The 22,448-nt window shown below is 49.9% G+C and overlaps 1 protein-coding gene and 1 long non-coding RNA gene across 2 annotated transcripts in view; one reads left to right on the forward strand and one right to left on the reverse strand.

Moving 5' to 3' along the window:
- SORL1 (sortilin related receptor 1) overlaps positions 1–20,883 on the reverse strand; it is a 155,003-nt gene extending 134,120 nt beyond the window's left edge. The window contains exons 1-2 of the mRNA XM_028125868.2: positions 20,509–20,883; positions 5,225–5,341 (exon numbers count right to left, since the gene is read on the reverse strand). Coding sequence (XP_027981669.2) covers positions 5,225–5,341; positions 20,509–20,784 — 393 coding nt within the window. The 5' untranslated portion in view covers positions 20,785–20,883. The remainder of the gene's footprint in view (positions 1–5,224; positions 5,342–20,508) is intronic.
- A 33-nt stretch (positions 20,884–20,916) lies between these two features.
- Positions 20,917–22,448, forward strand: part of LOC114226002 (uncharacterized) — a 43,548-nt gene continuing 42,016 nt past the window's right edge. Inside the window, exon 1 of the long non-coding RNA XR_003612659.2 lies at positions 20,917–21,918. This is a non-coding gene — a long non-coding RNA (uncharacterized LOC114226002). The remainder of the gene's footprint in view (positions 21,919–22,448) is intronic.

The raw sequence follows: 22,448 nt of genomic DNA on the forward strand, positions 1-22,448 counted from the left end.
CTGTGCTAAGTGCCAGATATGCAAAGACATGGCCTTTACACACATTGTAAACGTACAAATGTTTGTAAGCAATAACCCTTGTAAACAATGAACTACACGAGGCAGGTACAAAGGGAAGCAAGAGTACACATGGGGCGTTAATATTTATTAGATGTCAAGGTTAGAAGAGCACAGAGAGAGCCTCTGCCAATATCTGGACCACAGTGGAAGAAGCCCCATTACGAACGCTCATGCTGACAACACACAGCGTATGTCCCCACCTGCCGTGCACACAGCGAGGGGCTGCCATCAAAGCAGCCTCAAAATGCAGCAGGTTGAGAAGTTCCCAGATGATTTGAGTGAGTAAAAAGACAAAGTGGTACCTTCTCACTTCCATTCTCCTGGCCCAGAATAGACACTGAGAGTCCCTGTTAGCCTCAGACACCACATGTACTGAACTAATGGCTTCTCGAAAAGGGAACTCGGCCCCCTCCAGCTCCAATGTCCCCAAAATTGATAATCCACTATGAGTTACCTCCTCATAAGCACAGAGGTGATAATAAGTCATACTGGGATAGTATTTTTCAGTATACATTATCGCTCTTCATCTTTAAAAATTCTGTGGGTCAGGGGTGCCTGGGTGGCTCAGTTGTTAAGCATCTGCCTTCGGCTCAGGTCATGATCCCAGGGTCCTGGGATCGAGCCCCATGTCGGGTTCCCTGCTCTGCGGGAAGCCTGCTTCTCCCTCTCCCACTCTCCCTGCTTGTGTTCCCTCTCTCGCTGCATCTCTCTCTGTCAAATAAATAAATAAAATCTTAAAAAAAAAAAAATCTGTGGGTCAGCCTCACTTTGCCTCCTTCGGTGTACCTAGAACATCGCACATACTCAGTAAGGATTTCTGGAATTAAACATCATTATAAACCACAGAGTGAGGTAAATGAATGTGTCCCACAAATGAATAAAAGAGAGTGACATGAATGAATCAGTGAGTGAGTGAATGAGGAATTATTTCCACTTAAGAGATGACAAAAACCAAGACTCAGAGAAGTTAATGGTCGTACAGCTGGGAAGTTGACAAAACATAATGGGTTCCCTCCAGTCTCTGGTCCATCTGTCTTTCCACTCTTGCAAGTTACCCTTCTAGGAGGATGCTCTCTGCTACAGACATATGGTGCTCTGTTAAAGGGGGAGATCACACACTGAGTCTGCAGGCTGGGCAGCGGAAGGGGAGGGAAGAAGGGGTAAAACACCAATCTTAACAAAACACAGACCTTTTCTGAGATTCTCAGCCACACCTCTGTCACTTCACACTCAGAGAGACAACGGCCCTCACTACCAAAAAGTTCTTCCTTAACAGGCACCTGTAAACAATCCCCATCTCTTTATGACTTATACTTAATAGAAGTCAAGAATAAGTATGTAAGGACCCGTCCTACGCCTCAAGACACTTGTAAATGACTCATCAACCTGCCTCCTCTTCTCCAGGTCGAACCATCCCAACATGATATTTTTATCTGTCCTCATAATTCTTATTTCTATTGGATTAAGCTCAACCCTAAGCTCGACAGGGCAAAGACCAAGCTCAGAGCTGTGCAAAGTTATCTGCCCTCCTCCACAACGAAGAGCCCAAAAAAGGCCTCTGCCAGTGCTCAGATAATGCCAAGTGGGCTGACAGCCTCATGGTCTCCACACTGCACCCCCACTGGTGTGCTCTGCTTCAGTTCCCAGGGAGCGCTAGGTTGCTGGCTCACTGCCCACTACGCTCTCCAGGTGAATCTGGGCAAACATCCTATACTCGCTCATCTTTGTGCTCCCGTAGTTTTTTTCCCTCCGGGCACAGGTTTTGCACTGATCAGTCCTCTCTGACTTCTCTAAGACATGACTCCCTAAAAGGACAGAATAAAACGGGAGGAGTCCCTAAAACTGCCAAAGTTGCTGGTTACATCACTGTCTCACCTATAAAGATGGTCCCTCCATGTGAGTGGTTTTGGATTCTCTCCCTACTTTAAAACAGCATAATAATAATAGTGAGAAGGACAAGGAGCAGGGAGGGAAAAGGCAGAATGGACAGCGGAGGCAGGGAGGAAGGAAAGAAGGGTTGAAATGTACAGAAAACATCTCCTTCTCCGGCCCCATTCTGAGTCCTTCACACCAGTGCTTCTCGAACAGTAATATGCTTACAAGTCACCCGGCACAACGTAGGTCACAATGCAGACTGTGATTCAGGAAGTGTGGAGTAGAACCTGAGATTCTGCCTTTCTAACCACCTCCCAGAAAACACCCCTGGCTGCTGACCCACAGACCACACTTTGGGGAGCAAGGTTTTACAAGCACTATCTCACTGACAGATGAGAAGACCAATAGAAGGTTAATGACTCGGCTCAGGGTCTGACTGCTAACGAACGGCAGAGCCAGGATTCAACCCCAGGCATTCTGATTTCAGAGCCAAAGCTCAGTGAAACACCAGCTCCACGGGCTCCCAAGTTCCACCCTGTTAGCAAGCTAGCCAGTCCTGGGCCTGCTCCCCGGTCCATCCTGGGGGGGCACCAATCATAATGTCACACCACTCTGGGTGCAAAGGCAGCAAGTCCTACCCTTTCTGAAACCTTCCCTGGTTGATTCTGATCTTCGGGTGGACACGATCTCTGCAGAGCTCCTTGGCCGATGTGGCTGCACCTGAGTACCTCTGCAAACTATGTCAGGAGAGGGCGGAAACAGAGACACGGGGAGGCTCAAGATAAACAATACCTATTGTCTCCTTTCATCAACCAGACTATCAGAGAAAAAGATGGCATTCCTCTTGGAATGCAGCCGCCACTCCTCACGGAATCACCCTTGCTACCAGTTCATCGGGACATTCTTCTTTTTTTTTTTTTCCTGTTGAAAAGCAAACCTTCCGGGATTCCAGCTCCCAGATCCGTCCCTTTTTAATATGCTGAATATGCATGACTTGGCCATTCTCCAACACACACACAGCTCCTCACTTACACTGGTCCCTTCCCTTCTGGACAGCGGACGGGGCCCTACGAACCGTGCTCCCGCTCTTCTCTCAAGAAAGTCAGGGTTTCTACAACGCCCGCACCACCGACTCCAGCCTCCGAGTCATAATTTATTTCTGTGTCAACGTTTCACATCAGAACATCTCCATTTCAGCTGCCAAGTCTTTAATGTAGTCTGTGTGTGGACAGGGGGAAATCTCTGCCACTCCCATTTATTATCTCCGAGCATGGCATTTCCTTCCCATGTAATCTTACTGTGTATTTCATTACAGAACGGTGTATCGCGTCCAGTGTTCAATGGCTTCTCGGTAAGACACACCCAGATATTTAGACAGAGTGAGAATGGGGTTTGGGCAGACAGGCCATATGTGGGGAGACCAACCATCCAGAGTGACCCCCAGCCTGAGGAGGCTCCCAGGATGCAGGCCTTTGAGGGCAAAAACCCAGACGAGTGGGTCCCGTTGGCAACACACCTCACACAGCAGCCACGTGATCAGGTCTCGGGAGCCGCCACTGCGTGACCTCAAGCAGGCCACTTCATGTCTCCAGGCTCCTGTTTGTCCAGCAAAGCCATAATACAATGGTTAAGGTCTTTTACCTGTCTCGTAAAAGAATATTATCTAGGCAAAGAATTTTTTAAATGTATAAAAAGGCTAAGGAGCATTTCTCAACACAGTAGGGCCCAGAGAGGTTTCCCATGCTCAGAAGGGGTAGCCATGAAGGGGTGTGCAGACCGTGACTGCGCTGAGTATATATACAGGTGCCTAGGGACCTCACGGGACCAACAGCATCCATAGGCTGCCGTCTGTGCTCGCAAACCCTGGTCGCATTTATAAATGGGCCAAAGCCACTGCCCCAAAAAAAGTCCAGCCGTGCTCCAGAGCACAACATCCAAACTGGCTGTCAAGGACCATGGCTTCCCACCCGTCCCTGCTCAGCAGCCATCCTGGACAAAAGCTCTACATTAGGGCCCTTCTACCGCCCTCCCTATCTGTGGCCGTCTCCACTGAACCCACTAGAAAGCAGACACCGGTGCTCCCTCCAGGCACCTACCCAGGAGCACATCCAAGCCGGACAGCAGATACACAGAGAGCGATCTCAGAGACCAGGGCCATACTCAAGAATGCCGAATGAGTCCTTCGGGCTGATGTGACAGTGCTAGGTAATTCACCAGGAGGCTCCCTCTGGCCCAGAGCGCAGAGTGAACAAAGCTCCACACGGTGTTCCTTTGTCCACAGGTTTCACCCCGCCACATCCGTCCCTGACCCCAGGCAGGGGCTGGTCCTCTTCCCACAAGGGGACGTCTGGAGCCAGGGCCACACACATGGGACCCAAGGACCAGTTCTGGCCCTCGTATAGGTTGTACTTGGCCTGCCCAATATTTGTACAAATGATACATGAGCTGCCAACTTGTAAGACTCCACAGTTTTCACATAAAAACCCAGACCTCTGAGCTTCTCTCGGAAATCAGATCCGGCAAGGCCGGGCCCTACACGACAACCAGAACTGAGACCGATGACAACAGACCCTCCCAAGCACCAAATCCCTCAGCGCCTCACGGACACAGAGACCAAGGATCAATCACCGCGTTCAAATTAACACACAGGTGAATGCTTCTTGAACCTGCATCTCTACCCAAGTGGGAAAATGACACATTGGCCCAGAAGGCCACACACTTCAAGGAAAATGGGAGAGACCGTTTTCCTCCCTGGAAGAAAGAGCGTGGTGAACTGGAAGGCAGGCTTCTCCTGCCACTCCCCACCTGGTCTCTCACGGGCCTTTGAGTCTGTGACCCTTGGTGTCTCGTCTTCAAAGCACCTAAACTCTTAAACACTATATAGAAAGTCAACCATGAAAATCGAGAATATGAGCACATAGAAGTCAAGAACCCACCCCACTGGAAGGGGGTCCCATCGGGCTCTGGGGAGGACGGGCAGCTCTGCCCGGGATGCGCTTCTGGCATTTTGCGGAGCAGACCCAATGATCGAGATCAAACCCGATCACCTCACAGAAGTAATCACACGTCACATGGATCTCACTGCAAAATGGCCCGCACCACCCTCTGTTCGGCAAACGAGGGGTATTTATTATTGTTCAGATCCTCTTCCCTGTTGTAAAATGTATCCCATCCATTCATTCTCCAATTACCCACACTATTTTTTTGCTGGCACGATAACTCTGCCAGATTCCAAGGGGGCATGTTGGTGGCCTCACAGAGGAGCGCCCAGACCAGCACCAATACTTACATCACTGCTCCTGGGCCTCGCCAGGGCCAGGCTGTCCCGGGCCAAGGCCACGATCACGTTGCTTTTCTCTCCGGCCCAGTGCACCACCATCTGATTGTGGGAATCATTCAGACTAACCTGAAAGAGATCAAACCGACACAGGAATTAGGACCCACGATGAGTGAGGGCCACGATATTCTAAAGCAAGGCTCTCTCTCCTCCTTTGTCACCCAGAGACAGCTAAGATTCTGAGATCTGGAGCATGGGGACAGGCTGGCCTATTTTCCCCCCAGTGCAGATTCCACAAGACACAACTTCCCCAAGAAGAAATACAAATTCCCTGCTATTTTGGATATAAATGGATTGCAAAGAAATCTTCTCAGGCTCTCTCTGGCATAACCAGTGACTTTCTTATTCTCGTCTTTTGCGTAATCCATCTCCGGTTACTTTCATCCCTAACCCATACATGGGTCATGCACTGCCCTAGGGCCTTGAAACCGAAACACTGACACATCTTCCTCATTCAGAAAGAGTGCACAGGCCAAAAAGACCACACGCTTTCAAACCTCCGTTCAATCTGGTGCCCTGTCTGGCTGACAGGTGACATGGCTCATCCTGAGCGCCTCGCAAGGAGGAACAAGAGAAAAACATCACGGTACAAGTTTTATTTAGTTAGTTTTGAAAGGTCCCAAGTAAGGAAATATTTTCCAGGACTCCCCAGAAATGACCTTCGAATTCTTGCTAACAGTAGTTCCTAGACTTCTGGGTTTTGTAAACCAGTAAGATGAAAATTAATTAGAAAGGCCAACAGAGGATTGGTTGGCCAACTCCATTTTGTCAGGTAAGGACATGAACAAAAAGAGCCACTGTGTCGAGCCAGACTTGCTGTTCTCTGAACCGGTTTCCTCTGCTCCCTGAAGACATAGCAGACTCGTGCCCAGGCTGCCTTGCCGTGGGGTGTGGCCTGACACAGAACATGAGGGAACGTAGTCAGGGCCACCGGCCCCAGCCCGTGCCAGCCCTCTGCCTCTTCCCCATCCGCAGGCCCCATTCAGGACTCCAGACCCCCAGATGACAGTGGAACCACAAGAAGGAAGGAGCCCATGTCTCCAATGAGAAAGCCCTCCACTAGTCAGTAACACTCGCTTTGAACTCCTTACAACTAGGGGATCCATTTATGCCACTGAGCTTCTGGGATCCGTCCATTATGCAGCTAGCCCTCCTGAGCAACATGACCACCATAATCACCGTCATTTTTTATTTTTATTTTTTTAAAGATTTTATTTATTTATTTATTTATTTGTCAGAGAGAGAGAGCACAAGCAGGGGGAGCAGCAGGCAGAGGGAGAAGCAGGCTCCCCGCTGAGCAAGGAGCCCAATGTGGGACTCGATCCCAGGACCCTGGGATCATGACCTGAGCCAAAGGCAGCCGCATAACCGACTGAGCCACCAGGCGCCCAATCACTGTCATTTTTTAAAGAAAGGACAGTTAAACACCGAAAGCTGAATAAGGATCTATCTCAGAATAAGAACAGTTCTTTTAGACAGTTTTGCTTTATGAAAAACTAACTCCATTCCTTTTATTCTCCCTCTTTTAACCAGACACGGACGGACAGTCCGAGGGCCAGCATCTCAGAAGCCCTGAGCTCACATTTCACCTACTCTGTGTGAAGAGCAAACCAATGACCACGTGAAAAAAAATTCCAAGAGCTGTTGTTAACAGTCAGAATCAGGACAAAGCCCCCCCGCCCCCCAGTTCAGAACACGCACTCTCCCTCTTGCTGAGCAGTGTCTGGGAGAAGCCTCTTCCACCAGCCTCCCCAACCTCGGCTGTCTGGGGCACATGTAGAAGGAAATCAAGCTTCTGGGCTCCAAGGAGCCTCTGCACAATCCCACCTGCATAGCCCCCCACCACCCTCCCTTCTTGGGCTGATGCAAAGTCCAAGTCTGAGCTGACGGGCCCTCTGAGCTGCCTTCCCATGGAGGTTCTGCAGCAGAAAACCCTCCCCACGCCTCCTTTCTCCTTTCTGTTCCTTGTCCCGCCACCGCCCTAACTTTCCCCACCCCCCTCCTCGAGGTGCTCTCAGATGTCACAAGGGAGAAGGCAGACACCAGTGCCACAAACTTGGCAGACAAGATGACAAAGGAGCGAATCCTTAACTACTCTGCTCTGACTCTTGAGCGCTTGTGTTTCATTTGACCCAGGATCCAAATGCTTTTGGAAAATATCTGAAATGAGACCTCTGTAAAGAAAAAGACCTTTTGGTATTTTTTTAGGAAAATACGTCATTCCAAAATGTTCCTTCTTGTTGCCAGAGAGACATCCAGGTGGGCATCAAGAGAGAAGGACGAATGAAAAACAGAAGTAAGTACATAATGTAACTGAGAATGCTACAGGAGGAAAGCAGCGGAGAGAGTCTCCACCAGCAGCTCATGAGGCCTTACTCCAGCCTTCCCGTTCTCCCACCACTGCCCCTCCAGCTCATGCCGCTGGGAAGAATCTAGAAGCATCTGCAAATCAGAAGCCCAACAGCACAAGCACCCTGGGAATTCAGGCTAAAAGTCTTTGCCCTCCAAAGACATTCTCGCCCTTAGAACCGGAGGGGAATAAATAGCGAACGTACGCGAACATCAGTACGATAAAGGATTCGGCACCTGGAAGAATCACCCGAGTTCTCAGGGTCTGGCATGAAAGAGCCCACCAACACTTGATTCGGGCAACCTCAGAAGGGTCCCCCTGGCAGGTGACAATCTGAACAGGCTACAGAGCCCCCGGTGACGAGAGTGGGAAAGAGGTCTCAATGCTACGTGCTGAAGTCTTTCTCCTCAGAGGACACGAGATTTATGAGGCCCCTCAACCAATCCTAACAGAGAGGAAGGGGTGAGAGCAGTGCAAAGGACAAACATCAGAACGTCCAAGGGCTTTCTGACAAAGGAAGCCAAAGGCAAGCTTGGTGAAACACCTTTAAAAAAAAAAAAAATAAAGGACTTGATAAATGAGACCCAGTTAATTGGAGATGTCAAAGCAGCAGGGAGGGGCCCAATGCCTCCCCTCAGAAGGCAGAGAAAAATCACACGCCACCGAAATCTCCACACACAAAAACTGCATCATCAGCAACCCACAGCATCCGGAGGTACCCGAAGCTTCGGCCTGGCTCACCAGCAGGTCGTTAATGCCCCAAAGGTCGCCCGGCCTGGGGCTCCCAAACCCAGCTGACAGAACCACCCCAGACCTACCGATTCAGATCCCTCTCTGACTGGGACCCAGGAATTCCTGTTTTTAAAAGAGACGCTACAGGTGTCCGTAATGCAGCTTATCTGGGGAGCAGTGAATCTAGTCTGTTCCCCTTCCTACTGGCACTACCTGGGATCCAACTGGTGGCAGCCGGAACACTCACTGTTTGGGAGAGAGGCTGTCTTTGGGTATTTGGGGTAGTTGTTAAAACTCCATGATCTGATATATGCCATGATGTGGACAAACCTCAAAAACACCACACTACTGAAAGAAGCCAGACACAAAAGGTCACAATATTGCCTGATTCCATGTACATGAAAGATCCAGAATCAGTAAATCCATACAGATGGAAAGCAGACTGGTGGTTGCCAGGGCCTGGAGGGAAAGGGACCCGGGGAGTTACCATTTCACAGGTAAGGGGTTCTATTTTAGAGTGATGGAACTAGGCAGGGGGGTGATTGTACAACACCGTGAATGGACTACACACGCCACTGCATTGTTCACGTGAAAGCAGTTAATGTTATGTGAATTTCATCTCAATAATTTTTTTTAAAAGCCTGTATCTGTGACCTGTAAAGAACATCATATTTCTGAGGTGCTGATCTAATACCGAGGAGCTCCCACTCTTAAGAAATGCTTCTTTCATTTCATCTTGATCTTTTCTGCTACCAAAATAATGCAGCCCGAATGAGTCATAGAGGAGGCAGGCTGAGGAGTGGGTCTCTGGCCAAAGCAATCCTTCAAAGTGCCATCAGCGGCATCTGCAGAACCACGGCATCCCTGCAGGCCTCCCGGTCCCTGCTTGCTGGTCCCTGATCCTTGGCTGGAGAAATGGCCACAATCTCCGGGCCAGCATCCACTTCCAGCTCCCAACAAATGTCACCACCCCCACACTGAACACACCTCGGTCCAAGCCACCCCCACGCTGCCTCTCAGCCCCCCAGCATGCCCTGGTGTTCCAAAGAGGTTAAATGATTTTCCTCATGATTCAGAGTGAGAATAAGAATCTGCTGCCACCCAAGCACCAAGCTCTGGGTTGTTATAAATAGAAGGGAGGACAAATAAATTGCTTGTTGTATGGAGGTACTGATTGCTCATGCATTCCCTTACTGATGAAGGCACTGAGGCCTACTGGGTGCCAGGCACTCTTTGAGGCTCGTAAATAATTTCTCCCCTTGTCAAGGGTACACAGAGCACTTCTGGGGGAAATCGGTGTTGCGAGTCTGACCGGTGATAAGATATTTACCATAAAACCGTCAAAATCTGTATATACCCAATTGAGGCTTACTCAGCAGGATGGGGTCCTTAATGGAACAGGCCCCACGTCATCCCCATTCATTCTTTCTGCCATTACCTCTTGCAAATTAGTCAAACCCGAAGATCAGGCTGTCCTAGACACCCACAGCCTGTGGTCCTCAACACTCCTACAGAGCTTCTTTCCAGAACATAGGACAAGGACAAACAAGGCAGTCTGGTTCACTCCTCTGCCTCACTAGCAGGGAAATACGAAGAAGCATTTTTAAAATTCTGCAACGAAGTATAAAACAAATACCACGTCCTTCAATTTCGAGGACAGAGGCAGCTGCTGAATCGCCTGAACATCAGGACAGGCCTCAGGAAACCAAAGACAGACTTCCGAGGTCCAAGAATAACAAGGTTTTCTCAGACCATCCATTTGCACGACCTAAATGCTAGGTATGCAGACGGCCCCTCCATGTCCCCATTCAGGACGGTGTCCTCACTATATTTAGCAGGCTCATTACCCTCCGTGGGTGCTCCACCTCTGAAGGAGAGCTGGAATCTAGTTTAAGAACTCCCTGCAGACAGCCCCTGCTCAGGGAGTGTCTGCTCAAGCATTTGACTTGGGTTTGCTCAAGATGCTTCACCCACAGAACTCATTAACTACTCTGCTGAGAAATTCAGGCTGCCCATTTTACAGATGAGCAAAAAAAGAGAGAATGACCATGGATGATAAAACTGAGCATTTCACCACCATCTCCCTCAACTGTAGTCATGAGCTCTCTTTAGAAGACAGGTAGGTATGTAGGTAGGTAGATGTCTTTTGCTTTCTCTCCACCAAAAGGGTGAGAATCATATTTTCACTGACTTACAATACCAGTTCAGAGAGATTTACCTTTATTTCTGATCGATCCTTGGCAAGGAGAATCTAGCCACCACTGACCTCTATATGTGTCACCCCCCCTCCTGAGGAACCCCACTTTGTCACTTAGCAAATAGCAGCTTTGCTAATTCTGGGAGGTCTCCCTATTAAAAAGAACCTGTGAACAATCTCTGTCATGAAAATAATCACCCCTTAATTTACCAGTTGGTAAGTAAGCAAAAGAAGAAAACATCGGACCAGAAGGAACCTCAGAGAACATCTAAATCAACTTCCACATTTTGCAGAGGGGGTTAAGCCCACAGAAAGAGTCAGAGATGCTGTTCCACACGACCCCAGAGCAGGGCACACAGGCGGAGGCTACGGCAAGCCCCAAACTGGGCTTTGTTAATCGGCTGCTGATCACCTGAGCTAGGGTTAGCCTGAAATGAGGATTCACCCATGAATCCAAGCCATTTCCAAGAGCTCTGCAGGATGGCTTCACAACACCCACTTTCTCTGTCCTTCCTCTTTGGGTCTGCAGTTTCACCATAAATAGCCCCCAACCTCATTCATTCATAAATATTTATTGAGCACTTACTATGCAGCAGACACTATGCTGGGTGTTAGGAAACAGGATTTCTGGGGGCAGGGGAATAACTTAATGTGGGGGAGAGGGTGTGACTGCCCCAAATACTGGAGACATGGTACAGCAGGTACCACAGGATGAGGGGAGAGGAATTAGGGGAAATGGGATGGAGGAGAAAGATCCGGACCCAGGCAAGAGCAGAGCAAAAGCCAGGAAGAGGAGAGACATGGGGACTGTCAGATTTGAAAAGCTACAAGAAAATTAGTGTAGCCAGGAAAGCCAAGGGGAGGGTAAAATTATAGATCATCTCTAGGTTTTCAAGGGGGAAAAGAGAGTTCACAGCAAACAGGCTGTGGGTCCCTGGCTGAGTGCAAAGCTTTCACTGGAATATTTACAAGAGGCACATATACCACAGGATGAGTCAGAGGCCTGGGTTTGAGTCTTGGTCTCTACGACTCATTAGTTGCAAAACCTTTGGTACATCACTACACCTTTTTGGATCCTCAAAATACCTATCTGTGAAAAGAGAAGGAGGATAATTCTTATCTTCCTGATTTTATGGGACTGTGAGAAGCATCCAATGAGAGTTTATCTGTGAATATATTTCATAAACTTCAAAATGCTGAAACATCACTTCTTTTGTTGTTGGTCTATTATTTATACCAAAGAAGCCATTCTTCACAAAATGGCTCCATAGAAAAAATTAACGTCAGTATCACCAGAGGCCTAAGGGGTTCCTGAGGCTCTGGCATACAGGTGGCACTGATTTCTAGCACTTTCCTTGCCCCAAAGGAACACATTTAAAGGCTGCATCGAGCCCTCACCTTCCCGGTGGCTTCCTTACCACACTGAGGGAAGCTAATGGAGAGCAGAACACATCCCACCCAACAGCACGGCTGATTCCCCAGTAATGCGAGATGCCCTCTAAGCTGCAGAAGGGCAAGGCGCCCGCTGGAAGCCCCCACCCCACCCTACCCCCCACACCTCTCTGTTAGCTCAACACCCTCCCCCCCCAGCTCAGAGCAGACAGGACTTTCACCCCGTCTGAGTCCATCTCTCCTTCATCTGTCTCCTCTGAAGATTCATGGCCTTGTTTCTCCAAGAGCCCTTCCAACAACACCAGCAGCCAGACGCCTTGCCCAATCCAGCGAGCCTCGTGCACAGCGAACTGCAGGATTTTTCTTAAGCTTCTCAGTGAGAGAACTTCAGGGGACTAAATACATGCAGAGGAGGTAAGGCCCAGGGGCCCGGTCTCCCATTACACAAAGAACGGTTTCAAACACTTCAAGTCTCCCCAAACACTCGCACAGTTTCCCAGGCCACTTGCCCACCTCCGCTCTGTCCCCATGCCCTGCCGTCAGCCGGTTCTTCTGTGGGGATCCTTGGGCAGGCCAGCACTGGCCTTTCTTCCCAGGTCCCCAGGCCAACCCACATGGAACCACTGTCTAAGCATGCATCCCCTGGGCTAACGAGAAACAGGGTCCTCTACCATCTGGACCCCGACCCCATCCACGGCCCATCTCATAGGCCCCCACTTGAGTGTCCACAGGGACAGCCTCCAAAGTAGTCTTTGACCCAAGGCTGCTTTGAACCCCAGCCCTCCAAGCTCAATGAGATCATCCCGGCTTTTCCCAATTTCTTCTGGACATAGAGGTTTCCTAGGAGTTCAAAACAGAGTAAAATGGATTTCACCCCAGTACCAACTGGCATCTTAAATTTCCAATTCAAGACCCACTCAATGGCTCAAACCCACGTCTATTTAACGTAAGAATCACCCTAATCCCTTCCCCACTTCAATCCATAGTTATTCGGGGGGAAAAGAATTTCTACTGAACAGGTTAGTCTCTTTTCTAAGTAACAGAAGTAATATTACTCACTTTCTTCATTTAAAAAACCAAAAAAAGGGGGATGGGGAGAATAATACACAGCATGTTGGCCCCCACGCGGCCCAAAACGCCTATGATATAAGTACATCTTTTTATTGCCCTTGTCTGCCACTCAGATTTGGGACATAATCACATCAGCCTGCCTTTCTGAGAATTCGTAGCTGGGTTTTTAATCTAATTCAAGGGACTGGAGATAAATCATCGTGAAGGGTCCCGATTTTCCGAGCCAAGAGCTTGCAGCGGCATGCTAACTTATGGGGCCGGCCGGGAGGGGAGGGGGGGCCATGCAGTGATGAAGACCACACGTCCCGTGCTGTTTGTCTTCATGCCAGCCTGCAGGGTCGCAGGGATGAAAGACAGACCCAGTGCCGCTGAGGTAAGTCAATAAGCACACAGGAAGCGGAGGGCAAGGGCAGGGAGGAGATGGCTCTGCTGTTGAGGCACTGTTTACATCTTTCACTGCTCAACAGCCATGCGGGGTCTGCACACCATGCCGGCAAAGCCTGGGCCAAGGGAGCTGTGTGTGCCAGGCCACCTCAAAAGTGAAGGCACAGGGGCGCCCATGGGTGGCTCAGTCGGTGAAGCGTCTGCTTTGGCTCAGGTCATGATCCCAGGGTCCTGGGATCGAGCCCCGCATTGGGCTCCCTTGCACACTCTCTCTCCCTTTCAAATACATAAATAAAATCTTAAAAAAAAAAAAGTGAAGGCACAGAGGTCAGCTTTCATCACCCAAGGATGGAAGGAGGCAACGGTGCAGAGGTCCCCCCAACCCCAACCAAATGAACCGAACCCACTGCATCCTCCGCGGCCACTGATGTGTTCCGACCTACCTAGGAGAGGCCACTGTTTTCCAGACAACCAACCTAGCAGTCCACAGCCACCGACACCTGGCTTCAGACTACGGCCCTCAAGACTTGCTTTGCCCCCGCTATTTGCGGTGAGAACAAATGCAGGCCTTTGCTGGAAATACACTGTCTCTCCTGCATGAAGCAGAGGTTGCCCAGCACGGGAAAAAGCAGGCCTCCCGCCACCCGTTAAAGCTATGCCTTCCAACATGGTAGCCAAGGGCCACATGGGGCCATCTCAACTTAAATTTAAATTCATTAAAATGAAGTGAAAGAAAATAAATGGAATTCTTCGGTCATACCAGCCACATTTCAAGTCTTCCACTGCCATGTCTGCTAGTCGGCACGCGGGCCACGCAGATACAGAGCATGTCCGGCACTGAAGAAAGAGTTGTCAAAGAGCTGTGTTAGCAGATCCGCTGTGAGCCCAGGAAGACAGGGTCTTCCCGCTCTTGGCTGCAGCAGTGACACGATCATGGAGGTCACCATTCTTATTAACAGTGACCCAGTGGGTAACAGAATTTTGTGCTTATTTTGAACTCCCCACCGCGGTCCTGACTGTTATGAAGCGCTATTTTTATGGGACCCACCCCAAAATGCACAGAGCATTCCTCATGTGATAATTAAAAAACTGGGGGTCTCACAATGAGGTAGGAAACAACCCAAATCTTGATGCTAATCAGCCACCGACCCTGCCTTCTCTGATTTATAGCATTATCGGCCACTTCAGTGCTAGAAGGCTGCCCATGCCACTTCTTCAAAGGCCCTAGGTCCACAGGTCAATAAACCAATAAATTAGGTCGAAATTAATTGGGGCTCATTTTAAACTGAGGGAAATTGATTTTTGCATCTACGTGGCTGGACTGAATATGCCTTGTGCCAATGGATTTGGGTGTACCTAGAGAATACGTAGGAAGGTTCTGTGCTAAACAAAGAAAATGCCTTACCCCTAGCAGCCCAGACCACTTCTGAAGAAACACTAATCCTCAAATATTCAAACCAAAATGTAGCCAGCTCTCCTTTCCTTTGCATCACAACTAAATCTTAAAAAAATGCAAGTTAGTGTAATACCTCAGCTTGAATCTATTTCTGTGCAGTGAACTCTCAATTATCCATATCTGAATTATTGTCGAAAATTCTAAACACCAAACTGGCTTTCCCTGAACACATTTATGCCAGCCATTTCACAGATCAGCTACTCGAAGAATGCAAGCTCATTTTAATATTCACCTAAGCAAAATTTAATCAGGAAGGTAAACTGGCGCTTTAATAAAAAGTCTAAATAGAGGTGCCTGGGTGGCTCAGTCGTTAAGCATCTGCCTTCGGCTCAGGTCGTAATCCCAGGGTCCTAGGATCGAGCCCCGCCTCGGGCTCCCTGCTCTGCAGGAAGCCTGCTTCTCCCTCTCCCACTCCCCCTGCTTGTGTTCCCACTCTCGCTGTGTCTCTCTGTCAAATAAATAAAATCTTTAAAAAAAAAAAAAGACTAAATAAATATGCAGCAAAGGCAAATAGGTTACTTTTTGGATTAACCTCCCCTCCAGATTATAAGAATTGTTCCTGTCTGTCTGCTACAGTGGACAGGACAGGGCTGGCTCCATCTATCTCTGGTTCTGGGATTAAACAATGACAACACAAAAATGGCTGTCATCTCTAAGGAGGTACAGACCAAAATTACGACAATGAAATGACCCAATGACATCCGCCTTTGGCTTTGGGATATTAGTTGCGGTTAGGATCTGCCTCCTGGATCCCAGGTCTCAAAGCAATCGACTAAACATACCATTAACTTTATTTTACAGAATATAAAGAAAACATTCTCGAAAGGAACACAAGGTCTTGACCACCACCAAGATCCATGCTCTCTAGGTTCTGACATTCTCACAGACCTGAGCTCTTCATCTCTAGGGAACTGCTCTCCAGCAGCCTGCCTGGGAACCAGGGCTACAAGGCGGCTTTCCTGGTCTGCAGGAACCCTCAGATGAGCATGAGTTTTTTTTTCCCGGGCCTGGAAGAAAAGTAACAACCTATCCTACACTATGACACCTCACATAACTCCCTATCTTTTGACAATCAAATGCCATAAATACATTGTGGAGCCAGAGTTAACCTCATTATTCATGCTTTCAGGGCCTATGGATCACAGAAAGCCACTGATATTACAAATTCCAAATTTTCTGTACCTCTATGCCATACACGCATAGAATGTTTCTGGAAAGACATACAGAAAAACAGAGGACAGTGGTTGCCAACTGAGAAGAGGCAGCACATAAACAGGGGACGCGAGAGGGAGGGAAATTTACTTCTCACCATATTCTTGTACAAATTTTAACTTATATTCGTGTATTATCCCCTGAAGTCTAAATAAACACGTTGGACACCTTTTCGTTTCATCTGTTTACATCGCCCATCTCCTCACCCCTCCTCCATCCCCTTTTCCTCCCATTCCTTCCACCTCTCACAGCCTCTGCCCACCATGCGCCAAGATGTACAAGCTCTTGATGAACTAAATGGTAGCCAGAGACTGAGCAAAGAGCCCCACGTAGTAAGAAGAGATGCCAAGTGGAACCAGGAAGTTTTTTAAGGTCACGACCTTTACCGAGCCAACCCAAGACACCTGGCAACTCTTCACCTACATGGAAGCCAATGTGAAACAGCAAATGCTTTGCCTTCTCATCTTCTGGAAGCAAACAGGTCAAGCATCCTAACTTCAGAATCAACCAGCCAATTCTTTCCCAAGCAAGTGTATCATGCAAGAATTTACTCTAAAGAGATCTAAAGCTACACAGTATTCCACCCCCAAAGGAGGCTCTTTGTCCCAGGGCCTTGTGCTGTAACAGACACTTTATTTTCAGTCTCAATTCAGGACACTGAATACTCCCTGGCCTCTAAAAAGCAGGAATTATGAAGAGAGAGAGCTCACTGGAAGAAAAATAAACCTGTAAATCCTGTTAGGCTTTGCGCTTCATTCCAAAGGATTTTTCCCCAAAACAATACCATTAGCAATACCATGATGGCCCTAAAAGGGAGGATTCTGTACAATAGAATCCCAGTTCTTTATTCAAAATAACCCCCAGGACAGCACAGCAAAATCAGGATTCCACGATCCTCACCACCGAGAGAGCCAACTCATTTTCACTCTTTGTCTGTGGGCTCGCCGTGATCCTCCTTATAAATACCTTTTCTGTAATTTGGATGTGCTTCCTACCCTCCAGGCTTCTCTTCTTCCAAGTGGGCAGTCGGTCCACAAATATTCATTAAGGGCCTCCCAAGTGCCAGTCACAGAGAAGAGAAAGGCTTGATCCATGCCCTCAAGGTGCAAACAGGGAGATGAGACAAACAAGCAATTATAACACAAGGCTGTTAGTGCTGCAACCAAGCTCAAAAGAACTCTTCCCACTGGAGCCTGGGAACCCCAGGAGATGTTCCTTGGATGCTGAAGAAGAGAACAGAGGTTCTGCAAGCACAAGACAGGAGTGGGGAAGACCATCTCCGGCAGAAGAAAAGCAAGCATGATGATACAGAGGCATGGAGTGAACACAAAGTCAGGAAGAAACTCGGTGTGGCAAGAACTATGGAATCCCCCTTCTTGGACTTGGCCCCTTTTAGAAGGGGCTCAACTTCTAAACTCTGAACTTGGGCAGAAAAGTCCTAATATCTGATAGCAACTTGTTTTCCCCACTATTACCAGACTTTATTATTACAAACATGTCTGTACGGAATCATGGCAGAAACCAGTCTCCCACGTTAGAGAACATGAGGAGGACTATGATCACAAGAACCGTGCCTAGTTTACTGCATAGGTTAGTGGAACCAAAGAAAAAGAACCAACCGACATGCCAACACAGGGCTCCTTAGCTGCAGTTGGTATCTCCCTGCAAAAGCCCTCCTGGCTCCTCTTGCAAGTTGGTGGTCTTAATGGCACCCCTCCAGCCTCTTTGGTCAGGCAGCCTCAGCTTCCAGCCCTAATCTGTGTTGCCAGGCAGCCTCTTAACCTCACTCAGAGGTCAGAGGGCAAGAAGCTGCAGAGTGTCTGAGCCCACTGACCTTAGCCCTCCATCTCCGGTGCCTTCCTGTATCACAAACCTCTAACACCCCACTGTAGAGCTACAGCTGCTTTATTGTGTCCACGTGTATTTGCTCCTGTCCAGCACATGTCTGTATCTCCATCTGTTTTATCTACTCCTTACATTGTAAACTTTCCGAAAGGGATGAAAAATTCCCCACCCTCCTTCCTTCGCACGCCCATCTCTATTCAGAACCACACTCCCTTCAAGCGATACTGTGTGAGAACAGTGCAATTCCTTAAGTTTTAAAAGTTAAAAGGGAGGGGGGATGAAATGGAACTCGGCTTAGAGCTAGAAGCAGAATGGCCCATATAATTTATAGTCTGCACCCTGACACTTGAGAGTGAAGACAGTGCTCTCATAAGCAGCAGGGACAACTTATAAACTAGGTCTGGCCCAGGGAAAACAGAGGCAAATGGTCACCCTTGTTAGAAAGGTCATTCCAAATAGAAGAGTTATTCCAGAGCTCCAAGAGGGGCACACCAAACACCTTCAGTCCCTGACTCTTGTGCCTGAACCTAAAGGGGTTGCATCAGATATGCTTGTGGCAGAAAGCCCAGGACCAGGAAGTTCTTCCTTCCTTCTAACTCAGATCCTTAAAGATTCAAGTTGATCCCTCTTTTATTAACCTCAGGGCCTCAGAGAAAACACTGCCCTGGGCCTTCACCCTTGGTAGGAATTCCTCATTATGAGTTCGACTGCTAGCTCTCTATCCTTCAACTGAACCAAATTCAATCTGGCTGGCTCAGAAAGAGAAAAGCCAAGGGTTTGGGAGTCGTTCCCAATGAGAACACAGTTCATCTTTAACTTGCCCCACATCCCCAGGAGCCCTCACAAGCCAAACCCAAGGAAGAAATGGTACCTGTATGCATACTGTTGAGACTAGGATGCTCTGCCCTTAGCCAAAACTACCCCTGCAGGGGACCTGAGCTCCGGGAAGAATGGACTCCCATCCCTCCCCGCTCCCAGCCCCCCCCACCCCCGAGAGCTGACTCAAGCCCACTGCAGAGCTGGGTGGCCGGGAAGACTCCGTGAACAAAGCAGCCCCTCTTTTTCCCTCCCCTACTCAACATCAGGATGCTGCTATCCCAGTTGAGAGCAAGGACCTTGCTGTCTTCTTTTCCACATACGGAAAGAAGTCTCTGATGGGGGTGGAGAGGGGGAGAAGGTCGGGACCCACACACAAACAGAGCAGGCAGGCTCTAGCAGCCTTTGCCCACAGCAGTTACCGGCCCCTCAGCACACGCTCTTTCCCAGGGCCTGGTAGTAGATGGAAATCAAGTGCTCCTGCCCACTTGCCCCCAAACCCTACCCACTAATTTATAGCCATTTATTTTTTATTTTAGAGAAGAATTATTTAGGGAGCATTGTATAAAGAGAGGGCAGCTATTTGATCACCCAAAGGTCACTGAGATAATGCCCACAAAAACTAAACAGCACACAACCCTGCCCCACGTGACCTTGGGCTAGTCACTTCGCCTTTCCCGGCTTGCATTTTTTTCGTCAACAAAAGGGTACAATCGGTGAAATGGTTTATAAGGTTCTTTCTGGCTCCAAGAGTTGAATATTTAAATCTGTGTATTTCCTGAAGAAAGGGCTAAAGAAAATCAGTGGGGAGAGGCAGAATTCAGACTAACCTTTTAACTTCCGCTTTGACTGGTAACATTTGACTCTGGAAACTGCGCAAATTACCATCTCCTCTGGTCCCACCTTTGCTTTCCCACTGACCTTCTAGGTTTGCTGATGTCAATCTTAACCACAGGGATCAGAGTCTCATGAGGCAATAACCCGGTCAAATTAATTTTGCCAATGCTGATACTAACCCACAAACTGGGTCTACTATTCCTAGCAGTAAGTCTGGCCATAAAAGTGAAATTCGTGTTACTTATGATCTAATAAGCCCATTGCCTGGACAGAAATAAACCATTTACTGAATAACAATGCCCACCAAATTCTTGCAGTCTTTCAAATCCCTAAGTGCCATGAGTTAATATTCTTGTCCAAAAATAAAGTCAGTATCTCAAAGGGGAAGGAGGAATGCATAGACCCCCCCCCCAACAAACAACAAAATCCAGCCCTTAACACACGCACACACACGCACCTCTTGCTCTGACCAGACCAAGAGAGTCCCGCTTTCAGGTTTGCCCACCTTAACTGTGGTTAAAAATGGTAAAGTATGGAGTCCCCCTCCCTTTACTGCTTTGGGTAAGTATACTGCAGGGTGCCCGCCTCCACTGCCAACTGACGGTACACTAAAGAAACCCCGTTTTTCATCCACATGTAAAATGAAGCTGCACCCCTCCTCTACCTGCTGGAAACTACACGGGTGTGCACACACCCTGGGGAAATGGGCACTGAACCCCGCGAGTTACCTGGAAGGCGTTTGCTAAAATCGACAGAAAGGAGGAAGGATCGATGCAATTCAAGTGCGGACGGTCACAGTCGTGGGGGGGGGCGGGGAACAAACGCAAGTCGGGAAGTCCCCAGCGGTGCCTGCACCTGGGAGGCGACCGCATAGGATGGATGCGGGGCTGAGGAAGTGCGGGGAAAGGAAAGAGCTGGGGGAAGGCGGGTGGCCGGCCGCTCACCTGTCCGTACACCTTGATGGGCTCCGGCTGCAGGGCAGCGCTCCGTCTCCTCCGGAGCGGCTTCTCGTCCGCCCCCCGGGGCCCCCCGCGCGCCCACAGCCGCAGCTCACGCGGCTCGCCCTGCACCACGCGGAAGCCCCGGTCCTGGGGCAGGGGCGCGCGGCCGCCGTGCAGCGTCTGCGTCCACACCTCGCACAGAGCCCCGGGCGGCAGCAGTGCGACCAGGGTGAATAGGAAGGGGAGTCGCGACTCCCTCCTGCTGCTCCGTGTCGCCATGTTCGGGCGAACACTGCCGCAGGTGGCGCCGCCGCCAGGAGAGAATGTGCAGCGCGAGGCCGGGACGGTGGCTGGGCCGGGGCCGCGCGCGCCGCTCCCGGGGCTCCAGGCCGCCCGCGCCGCTCGGGGCCGCCCCGCTGCGCCCGCCGCCGCCGCCGCCGCCGCCGCTGCCGCCGGGTCCCGCTCGGCTCGGCGCGGCGCCGTCACGTGTGCGGCTCGCCAGCCGCGTCCCCTTCGCGCACTTTCTGCACTCGGCGGCCTCGGCGCGACTCGGGCCCCTCCCCCGAGCGGGGATGGGGAAGTCAAGGCAGCGAGCGCCCGCTGGGGTGCGTCTCCATGCCCGCCGGCGGGCGCACCGCGTCGTCCGCTCTGCGGCAATCAGAGAGTTGTGCTGGGGCTCGCTCGTCTTCCCCGGAGTTAGTTGCCTCCTCTCCCGGGTCGCGTCGGGGTCGTACTAAACCGTGGCGGGTCTCCTTTTCTGCCTGCAACAGCCCCGGGTCCCGTCTGGCCGCACGCCCACCTCCAAGGGAGAGTCCCCGGAGCCGAAGAAAATTCGCTCTGAGCACGCAGAACACAGCAGCGGGCAAATCAGAGTGCAGATGAACCCGCCCCCATTGTGAAACTCACACGGTTTCTACTACTGTGGGCATCAAAACGTTCTTGACGCGGCCGCAGCCGGAAACTACCCTCGATCAAGCTAAACTGCCCAGAGCCCAAGCACAGTAACTATGCCCCCTGCATAGAGGCAGTAACAGCAAGGGTACATCTGGCAAGAGATTTGCCATCCCTGGGCAAGTACACAGTTATACAATGGTTCCTTGCACACGTGAATACCTGTGCATAACCCAGGGCCCCTGCGCAGTGGCTTGCCTGTGACCCTGCAGGGTGACCCAGCACTGAACCACCCTACCCTCTCCTGCAAAATGGACGTATACACGAGTCCGTTCAGCCTGCAGTCAACACCTGCTGCAAATCTTCTACAAGCCTGTAAAGCTTGCCATTGGGGGCAGGAGGAACAGACACTCAAAGAGTGAGGGGGACCCACGTTAACCCTAAATTCAGCTTGAGAATCCAGACCCTCTCTGAACCACCAGATACTATTCCTACAGTGGGAACTGCTGAGGCACACCCAAGGTAAGTATGTTTTTGCAGGTTTGTAGGCGCTGTCGAGCCTATCCAGGTGGCCTGTCCTCTATTCCATTTTATATTTCGCTCTGCTCTGGACTCAGATCCTGGTTTTTGATAAGACTAAAGGCAGTAGAAGGAGCAGGGCTAAAGGTGAGACTGCTTCTGTGGTTGTACAAGTCCTTGGTTTCAAGGGAGGAGGCGGTGATCAGTTCAGTTCCCCCAAAATTGCTCCTCGTTTTCAACAAACCACAGTTGCTTGATTTCGCCCCATCTAGAGCCCTCTCTGGTTAGCTTAGCAGAGCCCCTTTCCCTGCCCAGCACTACCCTGCCAAAGGAACGACAGCCTTTCCTCACCTCCTTGAACCCTGTGTTCTGCCACCCCACCCCCACCCCATGCCAGATTTGTTGGGGAACTGGCCTCACGTTCTGCAGTCCCCTACCTCTTCCCAGCTCCAGTTTTCTGCCCAAGTCAGGCTCCCCAGGCCCCGCTTTCTGTCCACCTCAACATAATCATAGAACCACCCAGTCTCCCCACC

Source organism: Eumetopias jubatus, unplaced genomic scaffold, assembly GCF_037043125.1.
Source record: "Eumetopias jubatus isolate StellerSeaLion01/CBP00866 unplaced genomic scaffold, mEumJub1_p1.0 scaffold_13, whole genome shotgun sequence".
Lineage (NCBI taxonomy): Eukaryota > Metazoa > Chordata > Mammalia > Carnivora > Otariidae > Eumetopias > Eumetopias jubatus.